At 43.1% G+C, this 16,018-nt stretch overlaps 1 protein-coding gene across 4 annotated transcripts in view; it reads right to left on the bottom strand.

Annotated features, from left to right (window-relative positions):
- LOC138349470 (protein-lysine N-methyltransferase EEF2KMT-like) overlaps positions 1-15,806 on the bottom strand; it is a 45,530-nt gene extending 29,724 nt beyond the window's left edge. For 2 of the 4 annotated variants that reach the window (XM_069302502.1, XM_069302503.1), the window contains exons 1-6: positions 15,663-15,806; positions 13,710-14,590; positions 5,555-5,677; positions 4,973-5,127; positions 2,539-2,991; positions 865-988 (exon numbers count right to left, since the gene is read on the bottom strand). In XM_069302502.1, coding sequence (XP_069158603.1) covers positions 973-988; positions 2,539-2,991; positions 4,973-5,127; positions 5,555-5,677; positions 13,710-14,354 — 1,392 coding nt within the window. In that variant the 5' untranslated portion in view covers positions 14,355-14,590; positions 15,663-15,806 and the 3' untranslated portion in view covers positions 865-972. Of the gene's footprint in view, positions 1-864; positions 989-2,318; positions 2,992-4,972; positions 5,128-5,554; positions 5,678-13,709; positions 14,591-15,662 lie in introns of those variants that run through there. The other 2 variants (XM_069302501.1, XM_069302500.1) reach the window with 2 other exon arrangements.
- Positions 15,807-16,018: the final 212 nt, after the last annotated feature.

The following is a 16,018-nucleotide window of genomic DNA, read 5'->3' as shown; positions in this document are numbered from 1 at the left end:
AATCAGCCTGTGCCCTCATTACGGCCCTTGTGGATTGGTTCAGTATTGGATGTAATGCTCTTGCCAGTGTGCCAAACATTTTACACTTTCACCCAGATAATAATAATATTTATTCACAAGAAGGTACAATGGGTATGTGGGATTACATAAGATTGGTATTTTGACATTCTTACAAAGCCACTAACAAACATAGCGTTTCGGGCAAATACGTTTGCCCGAAATGTTTCGGGTAGATTCCCATACAAGTTGAACTGCCACAATCGATACACTTAATTGTAGCCAACTTGTGTTCGAGCTGTGACAACACGTCATTATTTAGTCATTTATTATGCACCATACCCATTCCGTAAGTTGTGGAAGACCCCATACCCGTCCCATGGGCGGTGGTGGACCCCATACCCGTCCCATGGGCGGTGGTGGACCCCATACCCGTCCCACGGGCGGTGGTGGACCCCATACCCGTCCCACGGGCGGTGGTGGACCCCATACCCGTCCCACGGGCGGTGGTGGACCCCATACCCGTCCCATGGGCGGTGGTGGACCCCATACCAGTCCCATGGGCGGTGGTGGACCCCATACCCGTCCCATGGGCGGTGGTGGACCCCATACCCGTCCCATGGGCGGTGGTGGACCCCATACCCGTCCCATGGGCGGTGGTGGACCCCATACCCGTCCCATGGGCGGTGGTGGACCCCATACCCGTCCCATGGGCTGTGGTGGACCCCATGCCCAGCCTATTGGTGGCAGTAGAAAGGGTTACAGAGGCACATAATGGGTTCAGAAACTGTCAGTAATTTTCTAAATGACTTTGTTTAGGCTTTTGTTTGATAACTCAAAACTAAAGTCAACATTGTCTTTACTTACTGCAAGCTTGGCAAGGGAATCAACTTGATCCTGTTCTTGAGCTTGATGCGCAACCCAACCTTAGACTAGGCTCGTCCAGGTGGCGGCGGGCCCCACACCAACCCGTCCTCAGACGTAGTTCATTCTGTCCAGCGGTTGACCACAAAGACGCATTCAAGTTTAACATTCTGTTCATTCAAAACATAAATTTTCTCAAATCTAAATTAATATTGTTATATATATATATATATAAATATATATAAATATAAATATATATATATATATATATATATAAACATATTGTGCATATTTAGGCATTGGTTAGGTTAGGTGTTTAGGTTCTGATGGCGATTATTTGTATTTGTAGTACGTGGGTGAAGCATTTACAGCGTTGTGGTTCGAACAAAAGTCGTCAGCAGAGCGCTTGTGCGAGAAGTATTCGAACGTCATCGTTGTGAGTCGTTTGTAAACTTTTTTTTTCTTATCATGGGGGTAGAAATAGCCTAGGCTACTCTATTCCTTTGAGATGTATTTTTTTCTTGTCTCAATAAACATACTTGAACTGTTTTTCATTCGTAAATAGGGACCAGTTACTGGCCGCCAGCTGGGGCACCAAGGCTATCTCGCAACTGTCCGATAAGATTATAGATTTGGTTAACAGCCTATTGGCTGTCTAGCTCTTTTTCCCTATCAGGATGACTTTTACAATAATGTTTCATTACCATTAAAAACGTGCAACGTACAAAATGTTAGATATAAATACATAACTATAAGGCGTTTACCTTCATGTGTTATTTCCACAGTGCATGACTTTTCAGTTGTTCAGGTAGTGACCGACATAATAATGGTCCAGCGTCTCCAGAACATTTCCTGCCTCACAGCACCAGCTGACACATCACCTGTGACCTGGTCAGGGACGTATCTTCTACCCGTCCAAGACACGATGCTATGGTAAAATAATGTCAAAACAACGTTAATAAGTAATTATTTTCATTTCCATTTTCTGCTACAGACACGTAAAGGATGTGAGGAGTATCGTGGGAGATCACTGTTAGGACTATGAGCTCTTCGTATCCACTTACTAGCTCTGTACCTCTTACCGCCGCCATGACGGCATAGTGGGAATTTACTAAACAGTTTACGAGCTCTGAAACGCTACGAGCTGCTCCATAATAATAACCTTGGGTTGAGGACGACCTTATAACGCTTCGGAGCGCGTAAACTGTTTAATAAATACCGACTCTGCCGCCATGATGGAGATAAGAGGTCCAGCTGTCTGGAGGGGTCAGTGCTGTGGGTGCTGGCCAAGTAGTCTGGAGGACGTAATGGTTGCCTCACCTTTGGGTCATGAGTTACCTCATGTAGGACTATTTTCCTCATGCGAGGGCATAGTATTATGGATAGCCAGTAAAATCATACAACGGTGTTTATATACTGTATTTTAAACTTCAGTGTGTATAAATAAAACCACTCAGTCATTTTATAACATTTTTAAACCAAAGAAACATTCATGCAATCACCAGGGCCAATACTGGCAGTACCTGAGCACCTGGTGCCTCTGACGGCACTACTAGAGCACCTGGTGCCTCTGACGGCACTCACCACAGCGGCTGATGGACTACCACCCTCATCACCAACAAACATCACTTTACAACCATTCAATCCTGCGAATGACATGCAGCCGACCCAACTGACCTAGACGGTAGGGTGATCCTGTAGATTTTGACGGGTAGATGGGCTTCGTTGTAGAGGAAGAGGGCGGTGTCGGTGTCGAGGGTGGCCTGGAAGACGAGGGAGTGGACGAGGCCCTGCTGCCTCACCTCCTCCAGGAACACCGCCAGGGTCTCCTGGCTGCGGCGGGTGCAGGCTATGAATGCCTCGCGCTCCCTCCTCCCTGGTCCTTCTGTTTGGTCCCTTTCTAGTTTTTCATTTTTGTCGTTTGTTGCACCTCCGTCTTCGTCGTTATTTTTGCCTCCTGTTGGCTCTTCCTTATTCATCTTTGCTTCATCTTCCTCCGTTGGATTTTGCTGCGAATAGACTTCAAGTCGTGCCTTCTGCTTCTGGTCGCTTTTCGAACTGATGTCTACTGTCTCAAAGTTTGGTGGGTTTCCTTCACGTTGTCCTGACGCGCTGCCGTCCAGGATGGACCTGGCAAATTATGTGGTTTTAATAGACCAAATAACAGTTCGCAATCGATGACTATTCTGCACACAAGATTATAAGTTCCTGCTCCGCCTGATGCCTGTCTGCCCCCCCCCCCTTCCCTCTCTCAACTCTTCACAAAGTTGAGCCAGAATGCTATAGCGAAATTTATCATAGTGGTCGCTATGACACCGTGTCTTGTGCCATTATTTAATTTAGGCCAACCACCCATGTTGGGAACATATCCAACATCAAATATTGTGAAAAAGTGATGTTTGATCCAAGCGTCTGGCCTACAGCTTAATGATTGATTGATTGATGAAGATTAAGCCACCGAAGAGGTGGCATAGGCATGAATAGCCCGTAATCCCACTTAAGTTGTTGTTTTAGATTTACCTACTCAGAACAAAATGTCCATGTAGCACGGGCTATGGTGAGCCCGTAACCGAGTTCGGTTATTTGCGATAACCTTGTTACTCTGATATGTGGGTCAAAGTATTAAATGGAGGTGGGGTTTCCTCCTTTTTCCCTATTTCTTTTTCGCTTCTGTTTTAGTCTTGTTTTAATAACATTATCTTAGTGGCTGATGTAGGTGTAGAATGTTCACTAGTGAGTCCCATTGATTAACGGTTTTTCTAATCATTGTAGTCACTATGGAATGTGCATCTAATGCAGCTGCTGTCGTTGGATTAAAGTAGAGTTTGATGCGCAGGGCTTCAGTAGCTTCACATTCCAGTAAGTAGTGCAATAGTGGCACCTCTGCTTCTGTTCCAAAGATGTGACACTCTTTTTAACTATTGGGTTTATTACCTCCCAGCAGCACTTGTAACCAAGTCTGAGTCTGTGTATGGCTACTGCAATGTCTCTGGATATCTTTTTGCCAGGCTTGAAATAGGAGTAACCAGTGGCTTGTTCGTACCATATCGCAGTGGATATTCCATCCGCTACTTTGGCGACTTTTGATAGTTGGGAATATTTTCTTCTTGATTTGCTCCTTAATCTGTGAAAAACTTGGAGGTATTTGAACCTGTACAACAGGTAGAGCAGTGGCAGTTTTTGCTAGTGAGTCTGCTTTTTCATTACCATCTATGCCAGTGTGACTTGGTATCCAATTTAGGGTGATTGACAGCCCTAGATTATGGGCTTCTTTTCCTACATGTTGGATTTCTGTGAGGAGCTGTATATTATCTCTGTGCTGGCTGGATAACACTGCCTGGAGCGAAGATTTAGAGTCGGTATGAATGATGACATTTAAATTATTCTCAATTTTATAGTTTATGGCTTCCTTCAGGGCATATAATTCTGTCTGCAATGTTGATCACCCACTATTCATGCTCCAGTAAGCTTCATGATTGTTAGTGTAAACTGCTGCCCCAGAAGAACCTCTTTATCAACTGATCCGTCTGTGAAGATGTGAGTCGTTGTCGGTCTTGAGATGGTCTCCATTTGTCGTTTTATGACTGCTTTGGGCCTCTGCGAGTCACATGCTGATTTTTTAACTGGTCCCACTTAAGAGACATTTTATTATATACTAGCAGGGGTACCTGACTGCCCGGGTTTCTCCCCCAGCAACTCCCCGCTCTGTCCCACACGTCTCCCACTCACCACCTTCCATCCTAACATTTAATGATAGATAAATCTTAGCGAGTATGGAATTGGTTTATTTAGCGAGCTTTGAAATTAGTGCAATTTACCATTTGGTGGAAAGTTTACCATAGGGCTCAACCATGACCATCCTATGTACTGCCCGGTACCAAGAGCATTTCAGTTACAGCCCCGCTCCTGTGCCAGGTAAGTCCACTACGGGCTCACCATAGCCCGTGCTAATTTGGATCTTCGTATTCCGAGTAGCTGAATCTAAAACAACAACCAGAGCATTTATCCTGCAAAGTTTCGTTAGGATATTCCCAGGCGTCTGGCTGCCTACTTTGAACACATATTCTCTTTTATAAGTATACACACAAATAAATAAATCTATATATACTACCTGATGAGGGTGACCAGGGAAGGGATGAGGTGTCGGGCATACACCACGTCAGCGGCCAGGACAACATCGACGGGCGGTAGGGGCGGCGGGCGGCGCCAGTCAACCTGCAGGACGTCCACCTTCGTCAGCACGCATGCGCCACTCACCTCCACCACCTGCAACAGTACCAACGCTGTAGACCCTCTAACCATGCGTTCTGGCGGAGCAGTATGGTCTCATATTAAATTTATAATCTTCGTGCATTTATTGGCCAACATCGGGTGATAGGATGACCAATCCACGCACCAGAAGATAAGGAGATGACGTTTCGGTCCGTCCTGGACCATTATCAAGTCGATTGAGATAATGGTCCAGGACGGACCGAAACGTCGTCGTCTCCTCATCTTGTGGTGTGTGGTTTGGTCATATCTTCAACCACGTCATTGTTACTCATCGTCTGCACCAGGTGATAGCCTATCTACGGTCACCTATTGTAATGGTATTTTCAACTATATGCGTCGACGTAAAGAATATCGATAAACTCTAATTTAGAATAATGAATCCAGAAATGTGTGTGCAGTAGGAGGCTGGTTTGTGACTCACAGCAGCAGGAGGAGACGAGCCCTGGGGAGCGGGTGTTGGCCAGGCTACCACCTCTCCTGCCTCCACCTCTCCCCTCACCAACTCCTCACTCGCCTCCCGCTGGAACTTCTCCAGTTCTTCTCTCTGGGGAGAAGCGAGGAATTAGTCATGCAACGGAGTAAAGGTAATGTTCCTCCTGGCGGAGCACAACAACATAATTTACCGGGTGCCAAGCCCTAACTGTTCGTCCTTGTTCACCCAGCAGTAATTGGAAACCTAGTTATAAACCTACAGGCGGGTTGTGTTCCAGGGAAACTAATAGGATAAAGCTATATGTCTGCTAACAACAGGGACAATCTGTGCCAGCAGTTGGTTCGTAAACTTCAAACTTAGGAATACAGTTTACAAGGAGATAGGGCTTGTGGGAACCGACCTGTGAGATTTATATTTATTTAATTTATATGAATTTATATTTACGTTAATTTGTATACTTCGATAGCAATTTGTATAATGATAAGTGGACTGTATTTCTGCAATAATCTCTTAATCTCACAAATCGATCCTCTACACATTAGGGGGGGTTTATATTAAACATATGCAGCCAATCAAATTACAGTAATAGCTACATACATTGATGAGGTTCCTTCTCTTATAGTACAGCAGGTTAGTCCACCAGGTATAACTAGAGTGTAGACACCAAATTATCCTCTTTGAGGTAGCTTCTATCACCCAGTAACTGGTGCACATAATCTTGCATCCTCGTCTTGACCTGTCAAAAGTGCGCTAGCTGTGAAGCCAGAATCCTATATATGACAAGCTATATCAGAGAAAACACTATACAGTACATGGAACATTAAAGACCTGGCTTAATTACCTTTAGTATGAGGCGATTTCGCGTTCTAACCGGCTAACCCTATATCCTGACATTAATGGCCATAAATGAATGATAAACGGGTTTCGGATAGACACTTAACTTGAATTTGTAGACAGCGTGTTGACAATGGTACACCTTTGGGTTCCATAACACTACGTCCAAGTAAATTTAACAGGAGCCGAATTTGCTCCCGTGTGAGCCTCTGGTCTAGTAAAAACAACAATGGCTGCCCTCCTTCCTCCACTCTGACGCCTGGCTTACATTGTCCAGATTTCAGAACGTGATAGAAGGGTCACATTTACTCTACTTTAATATTGATAATTAAGTTAATTTATATAAGATGTTTTTATGATGGTAAAGTCCAAAGACTAATGTATTTAAGAATAATTCCCAGCAGAATAGCTGGTGAATTATAATAGTATGTGGTGATGATATCCCATTTTCTTTAGATGGTAATTCCACTACAAGTTACGTTTTCTATGGGTAACTTGTTGGTAATACAGCAGCACTTATTATCTGTCTGTATATTATTAAATGGTGTCGGATTTTCCGACATAATTCCCCAGGGGCTGCTCACGGGTCGAAGTCCTAATTAGAACAGACGAACACCGATACTCCTCCTTCGAATTATTAGATTAATTTGATGTTAGTAGTTAGTAATCACACATTTGTGCGTCTGTTCGTACAGGACGGATGTCCCGTACTAGAGTTGCAAGGGTTAGAAGTCTAATGCGATTTCATTTCCCTGTCAACTCTTGAAAGGCTAATATTCAAGCCTTATTACATATTATTTAACCCAGAAGACTGGATGTGATCAAGTACTACAGTCAAGTATGATTCAGGGACTGCAGTGAGATCAGTGACTTTAGATATAACTTGAAGTTTCTTCAGGTAACTGGTCACTGATATATAAACACTGAGGCCCATGGAATACATCTTGATTAAATAATAAATGTATCAAATCAGTCATCAGATTTATTGGGGTTTAATTTAGTTAATTGATTCAGAAGATTGAATAGCTCATCATTAAAGTAAAGTATGGTTCTGAGACTGCAGTGGGTTCAGTGACATTGGTCGCAGTGACTTGTAGCTGTTTTAGGCTACTGTTCACTGATTTGCCACTGAGGCCTCATGAACTCATCTTCAGCTTCAAATGATGATACTAACATCAACCTCTGTTACTATAGTCAGCTGTCATCTCCTTAGTATAATGCTACTGGAGAAATATAATCAGCTGACAAATTTAGATTTCTACTGGTATTGTTTATCTGCAGGCATAGGTCTCCTCAGGCTTGATACTGGGCCTGAGAGTAATTTACCTCCTGCAGAGTTTAACATGGTTATACCCTGATATTTAGTAGGGCTACCGATGAATCGATGGCAATAGTCTGTCCCTACAAGGAGACCGAAGTCGGTGAGGTGATCAGACTTAATATTATCTGCCAATTTTATTCCTCTATTTCTCAGGAATTTGGCTGTTGCTCTCAGACCTTGTACTTGTAGGTCTACTGGTATTTTGTCCACCACAATGGCTTGTACTCGACAGACGTACCTGCCTAAGCGTACTGATGGTTGTACCACCTGGTAGACTTGAGGTCCTGCATCTGTTACAAACCCTGAGATGTTGAATGACATCTGGGCTACAGGCCTTAATTGTAATTCATCTGCCAACTTTTTAGTGATATATGTTCTCTGGGATCCTTGGTCAAACAACCCACGGGTATAGACCTTGGCCCTCTTATTCAGGATGGTAATTTGGGCAGTAGGCAAAGTCGTATTACCTTTAGACTTTGCCGATTGGACACTCTTTGTTGGTTGCACCTTGCAGTACTGTACTGTGGTGGGAATGCTATCTTCCACCTTGGGGTTTGGAGACGTTGTTTTGGTGTCTCTGCACAATGCTGCATGGTGCTGACCTTTGTTACACCTATTACAGGTGTGTAATTGGGTATCACAGTCGTTGATGTTATGTTTCCTGAGGCACCTCGTGCAATGTTGCAAATCTTTGAGTCGCTCAACACGGGCGTCACTATCAGGAAAATTAGAGCAGTGGTACATTGAATGTTTCTCATTGCAGAACAAACATGTTCCATAGCTTCCAGTACCCTTTGGTGTCACGTTCTTGGATGACACAGTAACTATAGGCTTGGAGGGTCCCACTGCATATACGCCCACACTGCCACTGTTCCTCTTTGGTGTTGAATTATATTGTCTAGATTGATTTGGAGTACCTTTGGTACTCTGTGGTTTACTATTATTGGTTTCTGAGGGTTTACTTGGTGGTTTTAATTTGTCATGTGTTCGTAATTGATGAACTACTGACTTTAAACCTTCAGATATTTCATTCATGGATAAGATACTTTTATTGTAATGAGCACTCATTTGTCTCAATATGTCCCTAGGTATTTTCTCCTGGACAATTATTTTCAAGACCCACTCAGCCCCGTTTGTATCTGCTGTCAGGCTGAGGGCATTGATCAATGATTCTACCTCCAGCTTGAAGACTTGGAGTGAATCAGCTGAAGCCTCCGGTGGGGGTAAATGCAACAGCTCATGAACTAAATGTGATGTTCTTACTTCTGGATCAGCATAATTATCCTTGAGGAGTTTTACTGCCAGATCATAGCCGTCATTAGTTAATCTCAGATGGGATACTACTGTTTTAGCCTCACCTGATAATTGGCCTTGCAAATAAGAGAATTTACTACTCTTTGGTAAAGATTGTTTTGAGTCTACAAGGTCAACGAATTTGTTCCAAAATTCATCCCAATCTTCCTCGTCTTTTCCTGAGAAAGTGGGTAAATTAATTGGAGGGAGTCGAGCTTCTGCTTGACTCGTATTAGATGCAACTGTTGTTGTTGTTGCTGTTGCCTTGTTCTGGGCAATTAATTTGACATAAGGCTGTAACGTGGCCTGAGTGTGATCTTCATAATTCGCAAGATCAACCATAATGTCGTCTATTTCTGTTTCTGATAAATTAGTGTTGGCAAGTTCAGCCACATATGTTGCTATTTGACATTTGATTTGCTCAAATTTACCTGCAGCTGCTTGATAATAGCTTTCCAGGTCAGCATAATCATCTGTTGATTGTTGTGACAAATCTTCACATTTCTTGATCTGTCTTGTTAAGTGGCCTTTAAGACCTGCAAGGGTTCTTTTCATTCTCCCTGCATTATCCATACTGGCTCGTTGGTGAAGCCTTGTGGGACTTGTACTTGGGCTGCTCATAATACTGAGCAAGCTCTAATGGTAGCCTAGGGTTAAATTCCGCACTCACTAGGCAATAATCCTACCTCTACTAGAGGTTAGCACTTAAAATTAATACACATTATATATATGTACAATCATACACACTAATGATTTGAGTGATAAACCAGTGTCACTGGAAGTACCTTTAGGTTAGCTCTTCAATATCACCCTAGGATGGTAGAGACACTAATTAATCACTCAAAGGTGTAATGATCATAAGTAAATTATTATATACACAACTCAACTCGAGTTGTTAAAAATTACACCCAAAATAGGGTCTGGACCATTCATTAATGGTGTTAGGTTGTTCAATATAGTACAACTGACTATAGTAATAATGGGACTAGGATGAACGATAATAGTTCAACTAGTCAATGGTTAATATCCTACCCTGTTGTGGGTTGGCAATTAGTAAATATTATACTGTGATCACTAGTGCAATATATATTAAATAATTCTCTATTTTGGAGAAATAATATACACAATTATTGATAATAGCCTCTTAATTAGCCTCTATGAAACTTCTAATATTATCTAGAAGTATTAAATATTATTAGTGACCTCGCGAAATAAAGTCCACAAAATTCGTAGATAATCTCTCGCGAAATGTAACACCACGAAATCCGTGAACAATCTCGCGAAGACACAGTCACTAATTTGGCTGGCTTCAATATTAGTGCTGTCATTTCACGAAATAACACGCCACCAAATATCTGTGGGTGTGCATGAAACCGCTGACGAAGCTGAACTGGGCTGAGGGAGGCTCCTGAGCTCCCACGAGGCAACGCCGCTGTCTTGACTGGCTTTGTTTAAATAACACTGCACTAGTATATTTAATGAATCCACTGGTTTGGTTAACTGGTTCATCCGGTACTAAGATGACCAAATGTGGGTTCAAAGGATCAAATAATCCGTCATCCGGTTCGAAGATGACCAAATAATGTGGGAACCGACCTGTGAGATTTATATTTATTTAATTTATATGAATTTATATTTACGTTAATTTGTATACTTCGATAGCAATTTGTATAATGATAAGTGGACTGTATTTCTGCAATAATCTCTTAATCTCACAAATCGATCCTCTACACATTAGGGGGGGTTTATATTAAACATATGCAGCCAATCAAATTACAGTAATAGCTACATACATTGATGAGGTTCCTTCTCTTATAGTACAGCAGGTTAGTCCACCAGGTATAACTAGAGTGTAGACACCAAATTATCCTCTTTGAGGTAGCTTCTATCACCCAGTAACTGGTGCACATAATCTTGCATCCTCGTCTTGACCTGTCAAAAGTGCGCTAGCTGTGAAGCCAGAATCCTATATATGACAAGCTATATCAGAGAAAACACTATACAGTACATGGAACATTAAAGACCTGGCTTAATTACCTTTAGTATGAGGCGATTTCGCGTTCTAACCGGCTAACCCTATATCCTGACATTAATGGCCATAAATGAATGATAAACGGGTTTCGGATAGACACTTAACTTGAATTTGTAGACAGCGTGTTGACAATGGTACACCTTTGGGTTCCATAACACTACGTCCAAGTAAATTTAACAGGAGCCGAATTTGCTCCCGTGTGAGCCTCTGGTCTAGTAAAAACAACAATGGCTGCCCTCCTTCCTCCACTCTGACGCCTGGCTTACATTGTCCAGATTTCAGAACGTGATAGAAGGGTCACATTTACTCTACTTTAATATTGATAATTAAGTTAATTTATATAAGATGTTTTTATGATGGTAAAGTCCAAAGACTAATGTATTTAAGAATAATTCCCAGCAGAATAGCTGGTGAATTATAATAGTATGTGGTGATGATATCCCGTTTTCTTTAGATGGTAATTCCACTACAAGTTACGTTTTCTATGGGTAACTTGTTGGTAATACAGCAGCACTTATTATCTGTCTGTATATTATTAAATGGTGTCGGATTTTCCGACAGGGCTACACGTCAATAAAAATGCTCACATTATTGTTTATTTGAAGTAGTAGTAGCAGGACACCTTGGTTGCTTTGTACCCCCCATTCATGGCACAGTTCTACTTCACTGATTGCTTTGAAATTTGACACAACGTTGTATTCGCATATGAGCATGTTTTTAAATACCTACTATAAAGATGTCACGTCTGTGACAGGTAAAAACATTTTTTTGTAACTGTTTTTCATGTGAGGGGAATCTTTGAAACCTCTTTACCGATTGCTTTGAAATTTTGACAACGTTGCATTCTAATACGTGCGTGTTTTTATATACCTACTATATACATGTCACACCTGTAACAGGTAAAAACATGCTTTTTTTTTAAACAGCGCCATCTGTTGCACGTAAAAGCAATACACGCTATTGTAAATATGTTACGATTCCACTGATAAATTGAATTTTCATAGATTTAGATTTATTTTTATTTAATTATTTTGTGTGACATTGCATTGGATTTGAGCCGTGTTGTTTACCATACCGTTTATTTCGTGAGTATAGTTTATTTTTTTATTGTTTTTTCCATTTCGTTTTTTAACTGTTCTTATTTTTTAGTGATGGGAACATCGGATCATTTGATGTTCCCATTTTTCTGATGGGAACATCAAATCAGTTGGGAACGCATCGGACGAGGGAGTGGGGAATGGTGGGGAGGACGATAGTGGGGAAGGGGTAATGGTGAGGAGGACGAAGGGACAGGGGAGTGGGGGATGCAGGGAGAGGATGAGGGGGAATAGAGAATGGTGGGGAGGACATTGTGACAGGGGAGTGGGGGATGGTGGGGAGGACGAGGGGACGGGGGAGGGGGGATGGCAAGGTGGACGGGGAAACAGGGGGAGGGTTGCTGTAGCTCAGCAACGCACATGCACTGCCGAGCCACAGGAACGCGTGGCCGGGTACAGCTAGTTATTTATAAAATCCTTATTGGACAAAGTACGAAATAAATGAGCTGTGTTGAACTAGACACCAACAGAGCTCATCAAATGGACGGGGACCAAGTTCACTCATTTGCTATTTTAGATATGAAAACAAAATATCGATCTCGATTATTTGACTAAGAAATAAAAATCTAATTCATCGATCACTACGATTACACTAACGTTTTGAAGAGGAATAAGACCACATACATCACTCATTAAAGTTAGGTTTTGTAAATAAAAGTATTTATGTGCTATACGTATTTTTCCCCGTTGTTATCCTAGTTACACTCGATTTTTGTATATAAGAAAAAATATTTGTATACACGGCCTTTTAATTGCTAAAAATTTAACAAATTATTTAATCATGACTACGATTTCAATAAATATAAAGGAAATAATTTCCTTTTGGCATTATTATATTTATATACTAATAATGTAGATGGTAGCACGATCATAATTTTGTAGTTTTTAAAAAGGACGACTGGCTACCATCTGCTGGAAGCCTCGTCTTATACTGTCTTAGTAAGTTTTCTGGAATATGATTCTCCAAGCTGTTTACAAGATTCCCAATTTACTGAAAGATAAACGAGGGTGAACAGTTATTGCCAGGTTCGACCCCCGGGAAGCACTACTGTGACATTATTCACTACTGTTGTTGATCGTCGTCGCCCCTAACTCAACAGCAGCAGTTAATGGTGTCACAGTAGTGTTTCAGGAGTCGAACCTGGCCAATATGGCACTAAGCACTTATACACTGTTGAGCGTGTTACCGCTTCACAGCACGGACTAAAAACTCTAATTATAAAGTAGCTGTTGTGTGTAATATAAACATTACATGTTTATATTATGTAATGTTTGTAATATAAACATGACATGTGTATGCCGTAGCTACGTCCCCTCGGGTGAAAGAAACTCTGCCCATTTGTTTCCGCTATCACCAGGGATCGATCCCCGGTCCCTAGGATTACGAATCCTGAGCGCTGTCCACTCAGCTACCAGGCCCCCCATCATCATGGGGTCTGTGCATCATTGCTATTTACTATGAGTTTGTAGTAGTAATATGACACGTGATCTAGAAAATTACATGAATTGTGCGTGTTCTAGAGGCACCAGTATAGACGCTACACATGGATGTTACTGCGGGATTACCTTTGGTGGTGCGGTGGCCAGATTGAGCGCCAGGTTGTGGTGGAGGAGAGTGAGGACGTGATGGTGACAGTCGGTGAGGAGGTAACTGGTGGGGGGCTGGAGACCCTCCTGAAGGGGGGTAGTGAGGATGACGCAGGCGGTAAAGCCCACACCAGCGCCCAGCTCCAGCACCCGCCGGCCAGCCATGATGGCAGGGTTGTCGGTCGCCCACTCGGCCAGGACAGCTGCGCCACACCAGGTGGTGAGTCCTGTGGTGTTGTGGGCGATGCCGCCGGCACTCTCCAGCAGCGTCACCCCTGCCCGACCCACCCCACCTCCGCCCCATCCAACATACGTCTTGTAAAACACCTCTGGATCACACTCCAGGCACGACATGGCGTCGTCGGAAAACTCTGCAGGGATGGTCCATCCTCGAGCGAGCCACTGGTCTCTGAGCCACTGCAGCACCTGGCGGGCATGCTTGTGGCTCCTTGGCACCGCCGCTACCAGTGGGTGCCGCACGCTGGTCTCCAGCAGGCGAGACACCAGCTGATGGGGAGCCTCAGGGGTGTCGCTGAGGGCGTCGATGGCGGCGGCGACGTGTCCCCAGATACTGCGAGAAGTGGGCACCGCCGCCAGGTGTGCCCGGGCAAGCAGTTCACACATGTCCACTCACTGCATATTTTACTATATACACCGCAATGCTTATTTCACTTTACGTTGTACCTAAATTTTCCATCATGCTTGGAACGGGCGTGATGTCTGGGGTACCTGAGGTCGCTGACCTGCAGATCAGACAACTGCTCCGTGACCTCCTGTGGGTACCGGACTATACATCAACTGGTTACCGGATGCCGCAGTTACCACTTGTTTGTCAGGTCACACTGCTCGCGGCACTTCAACTTAAATAACATAAAGATAAAACATATCTTATATGTAACAAAATAATAATGTTGTGAAGATCTAAACATGTATCTGTGAAAATATCATTGCCTTATCTTATATAAATAAAAATGGAAATGTTCGTTTGTTCAAAATCGCTAATCTCCGAAAGTTCAACGATTGCTTTGAAATTTCAACACAACGTTGCATTCAAATAGGCGTGTGTTTGTATATACCTACTATATACATGCCTCACCTGTGACAAGGAAAAAAATGTTAAAAAAAAAGAACCAGCGTCATCAGTTGCACGTAGGAGCAACACACGCTACACTAAATATGTTACGATTCCACTTCAACGTTTCTGATTTCATTGATAAATTGAATTTTCATAGATATCGATTTATTTTTATTTAATTTACTTATTTTGTGACATTGCATTGGAATTGAGCTGTGTTGTTTACCATACCGTTCATTTCGTTAGTATAGGTAACTTTTTTATTTTTTTATTTCGTTTTTTTAACTGGTTTTCTTATATTTCGATAGAATGATCGCATAAACTTAAATGTAAATACATACAACATTCATATGCTATTCGTACAGCCCAGCACTCCAGTGCATTGTGTTTACATTCCAGTTTATGCGATCATTCTATCGACTTCAGAGGGGCCAAATGTATTGTTAAAAGTAAGGGTTTTGTTGAACGAAATGTGATGGAGTCTGTCTGTTCCGATCAAACACTAAGAACAGCCTTAATGTGAGCCCTGGTATGTATAAGTTGGATCCCCATATAAGCCTCAATATAGGCTAAGTGGGGGGGGACTCACGTGTGCAGCAGTGTCAGGTGGGGGACTCACGTGTGCAGCAGTGTCAGGTGGGGGACTCACGTGTGCAGCAGTGTCAGGTGGGGGACTCACATGTGCAGCAGTGTCAGGCGGGGGACTCACGTGTGCAGCAGTGTCAGGTGGGGGACTCACGTGTGCAGCAGTGTCAGGCGGGGGACTCACGTGTGCAGCAGTGTCAGGTGGGGGGGACCTATGCAGTGGTGTCAGATGGGTGACCCGCATGCGGTATGGTGTCAGGTGGAGGACTCACCCATGCAGTGGTGTCAGGAGGCGTGGGGCTCGCCCATCCAGTAGTGTCGACGGTGGCAGTGCAACTGGGTGCTACAAAAGCAGTGCCACCTGCTACTTGGCACCTTCCGTGCGCTAGAATATCACCTCCTCCCTCCCTCCCCCACCTGCATTGAGTTACAGGGCGCCACTAGAGAGCGGTACTCTGCCCGGGTACCTGTACCTCTGGCCCAGTACCACAAGCACTACACCAGCTATGCCTCCTAGTGGGTGTGCCAGAATGTACTAATTAACAGAACATGTAATAACCCATTATACCTTATTGCACATTTATAAAATATAAATTACCTTACCTTACCTTTTAGCAGTAAATAGGTA

The sequence above is a fragment of the Procambarus clarkii genome, chromosome 48 (assembly GCF_040958095.1).
Source record: "Procambarus clarkii isolate CNS0578487 chromosome 48, FALCON_Pclarkii_2.0, whole genome shotgun sequence".
Lineage (NCBI taxonomy): Eukaryota > Metazoa > Arthropoda > Malacostraca > Decapoda > Cambaridae > Procambarus > Procambarus clarkii.
This window is presented reverse-complemented; position numbering and strand designations above follow the sequence as displayed.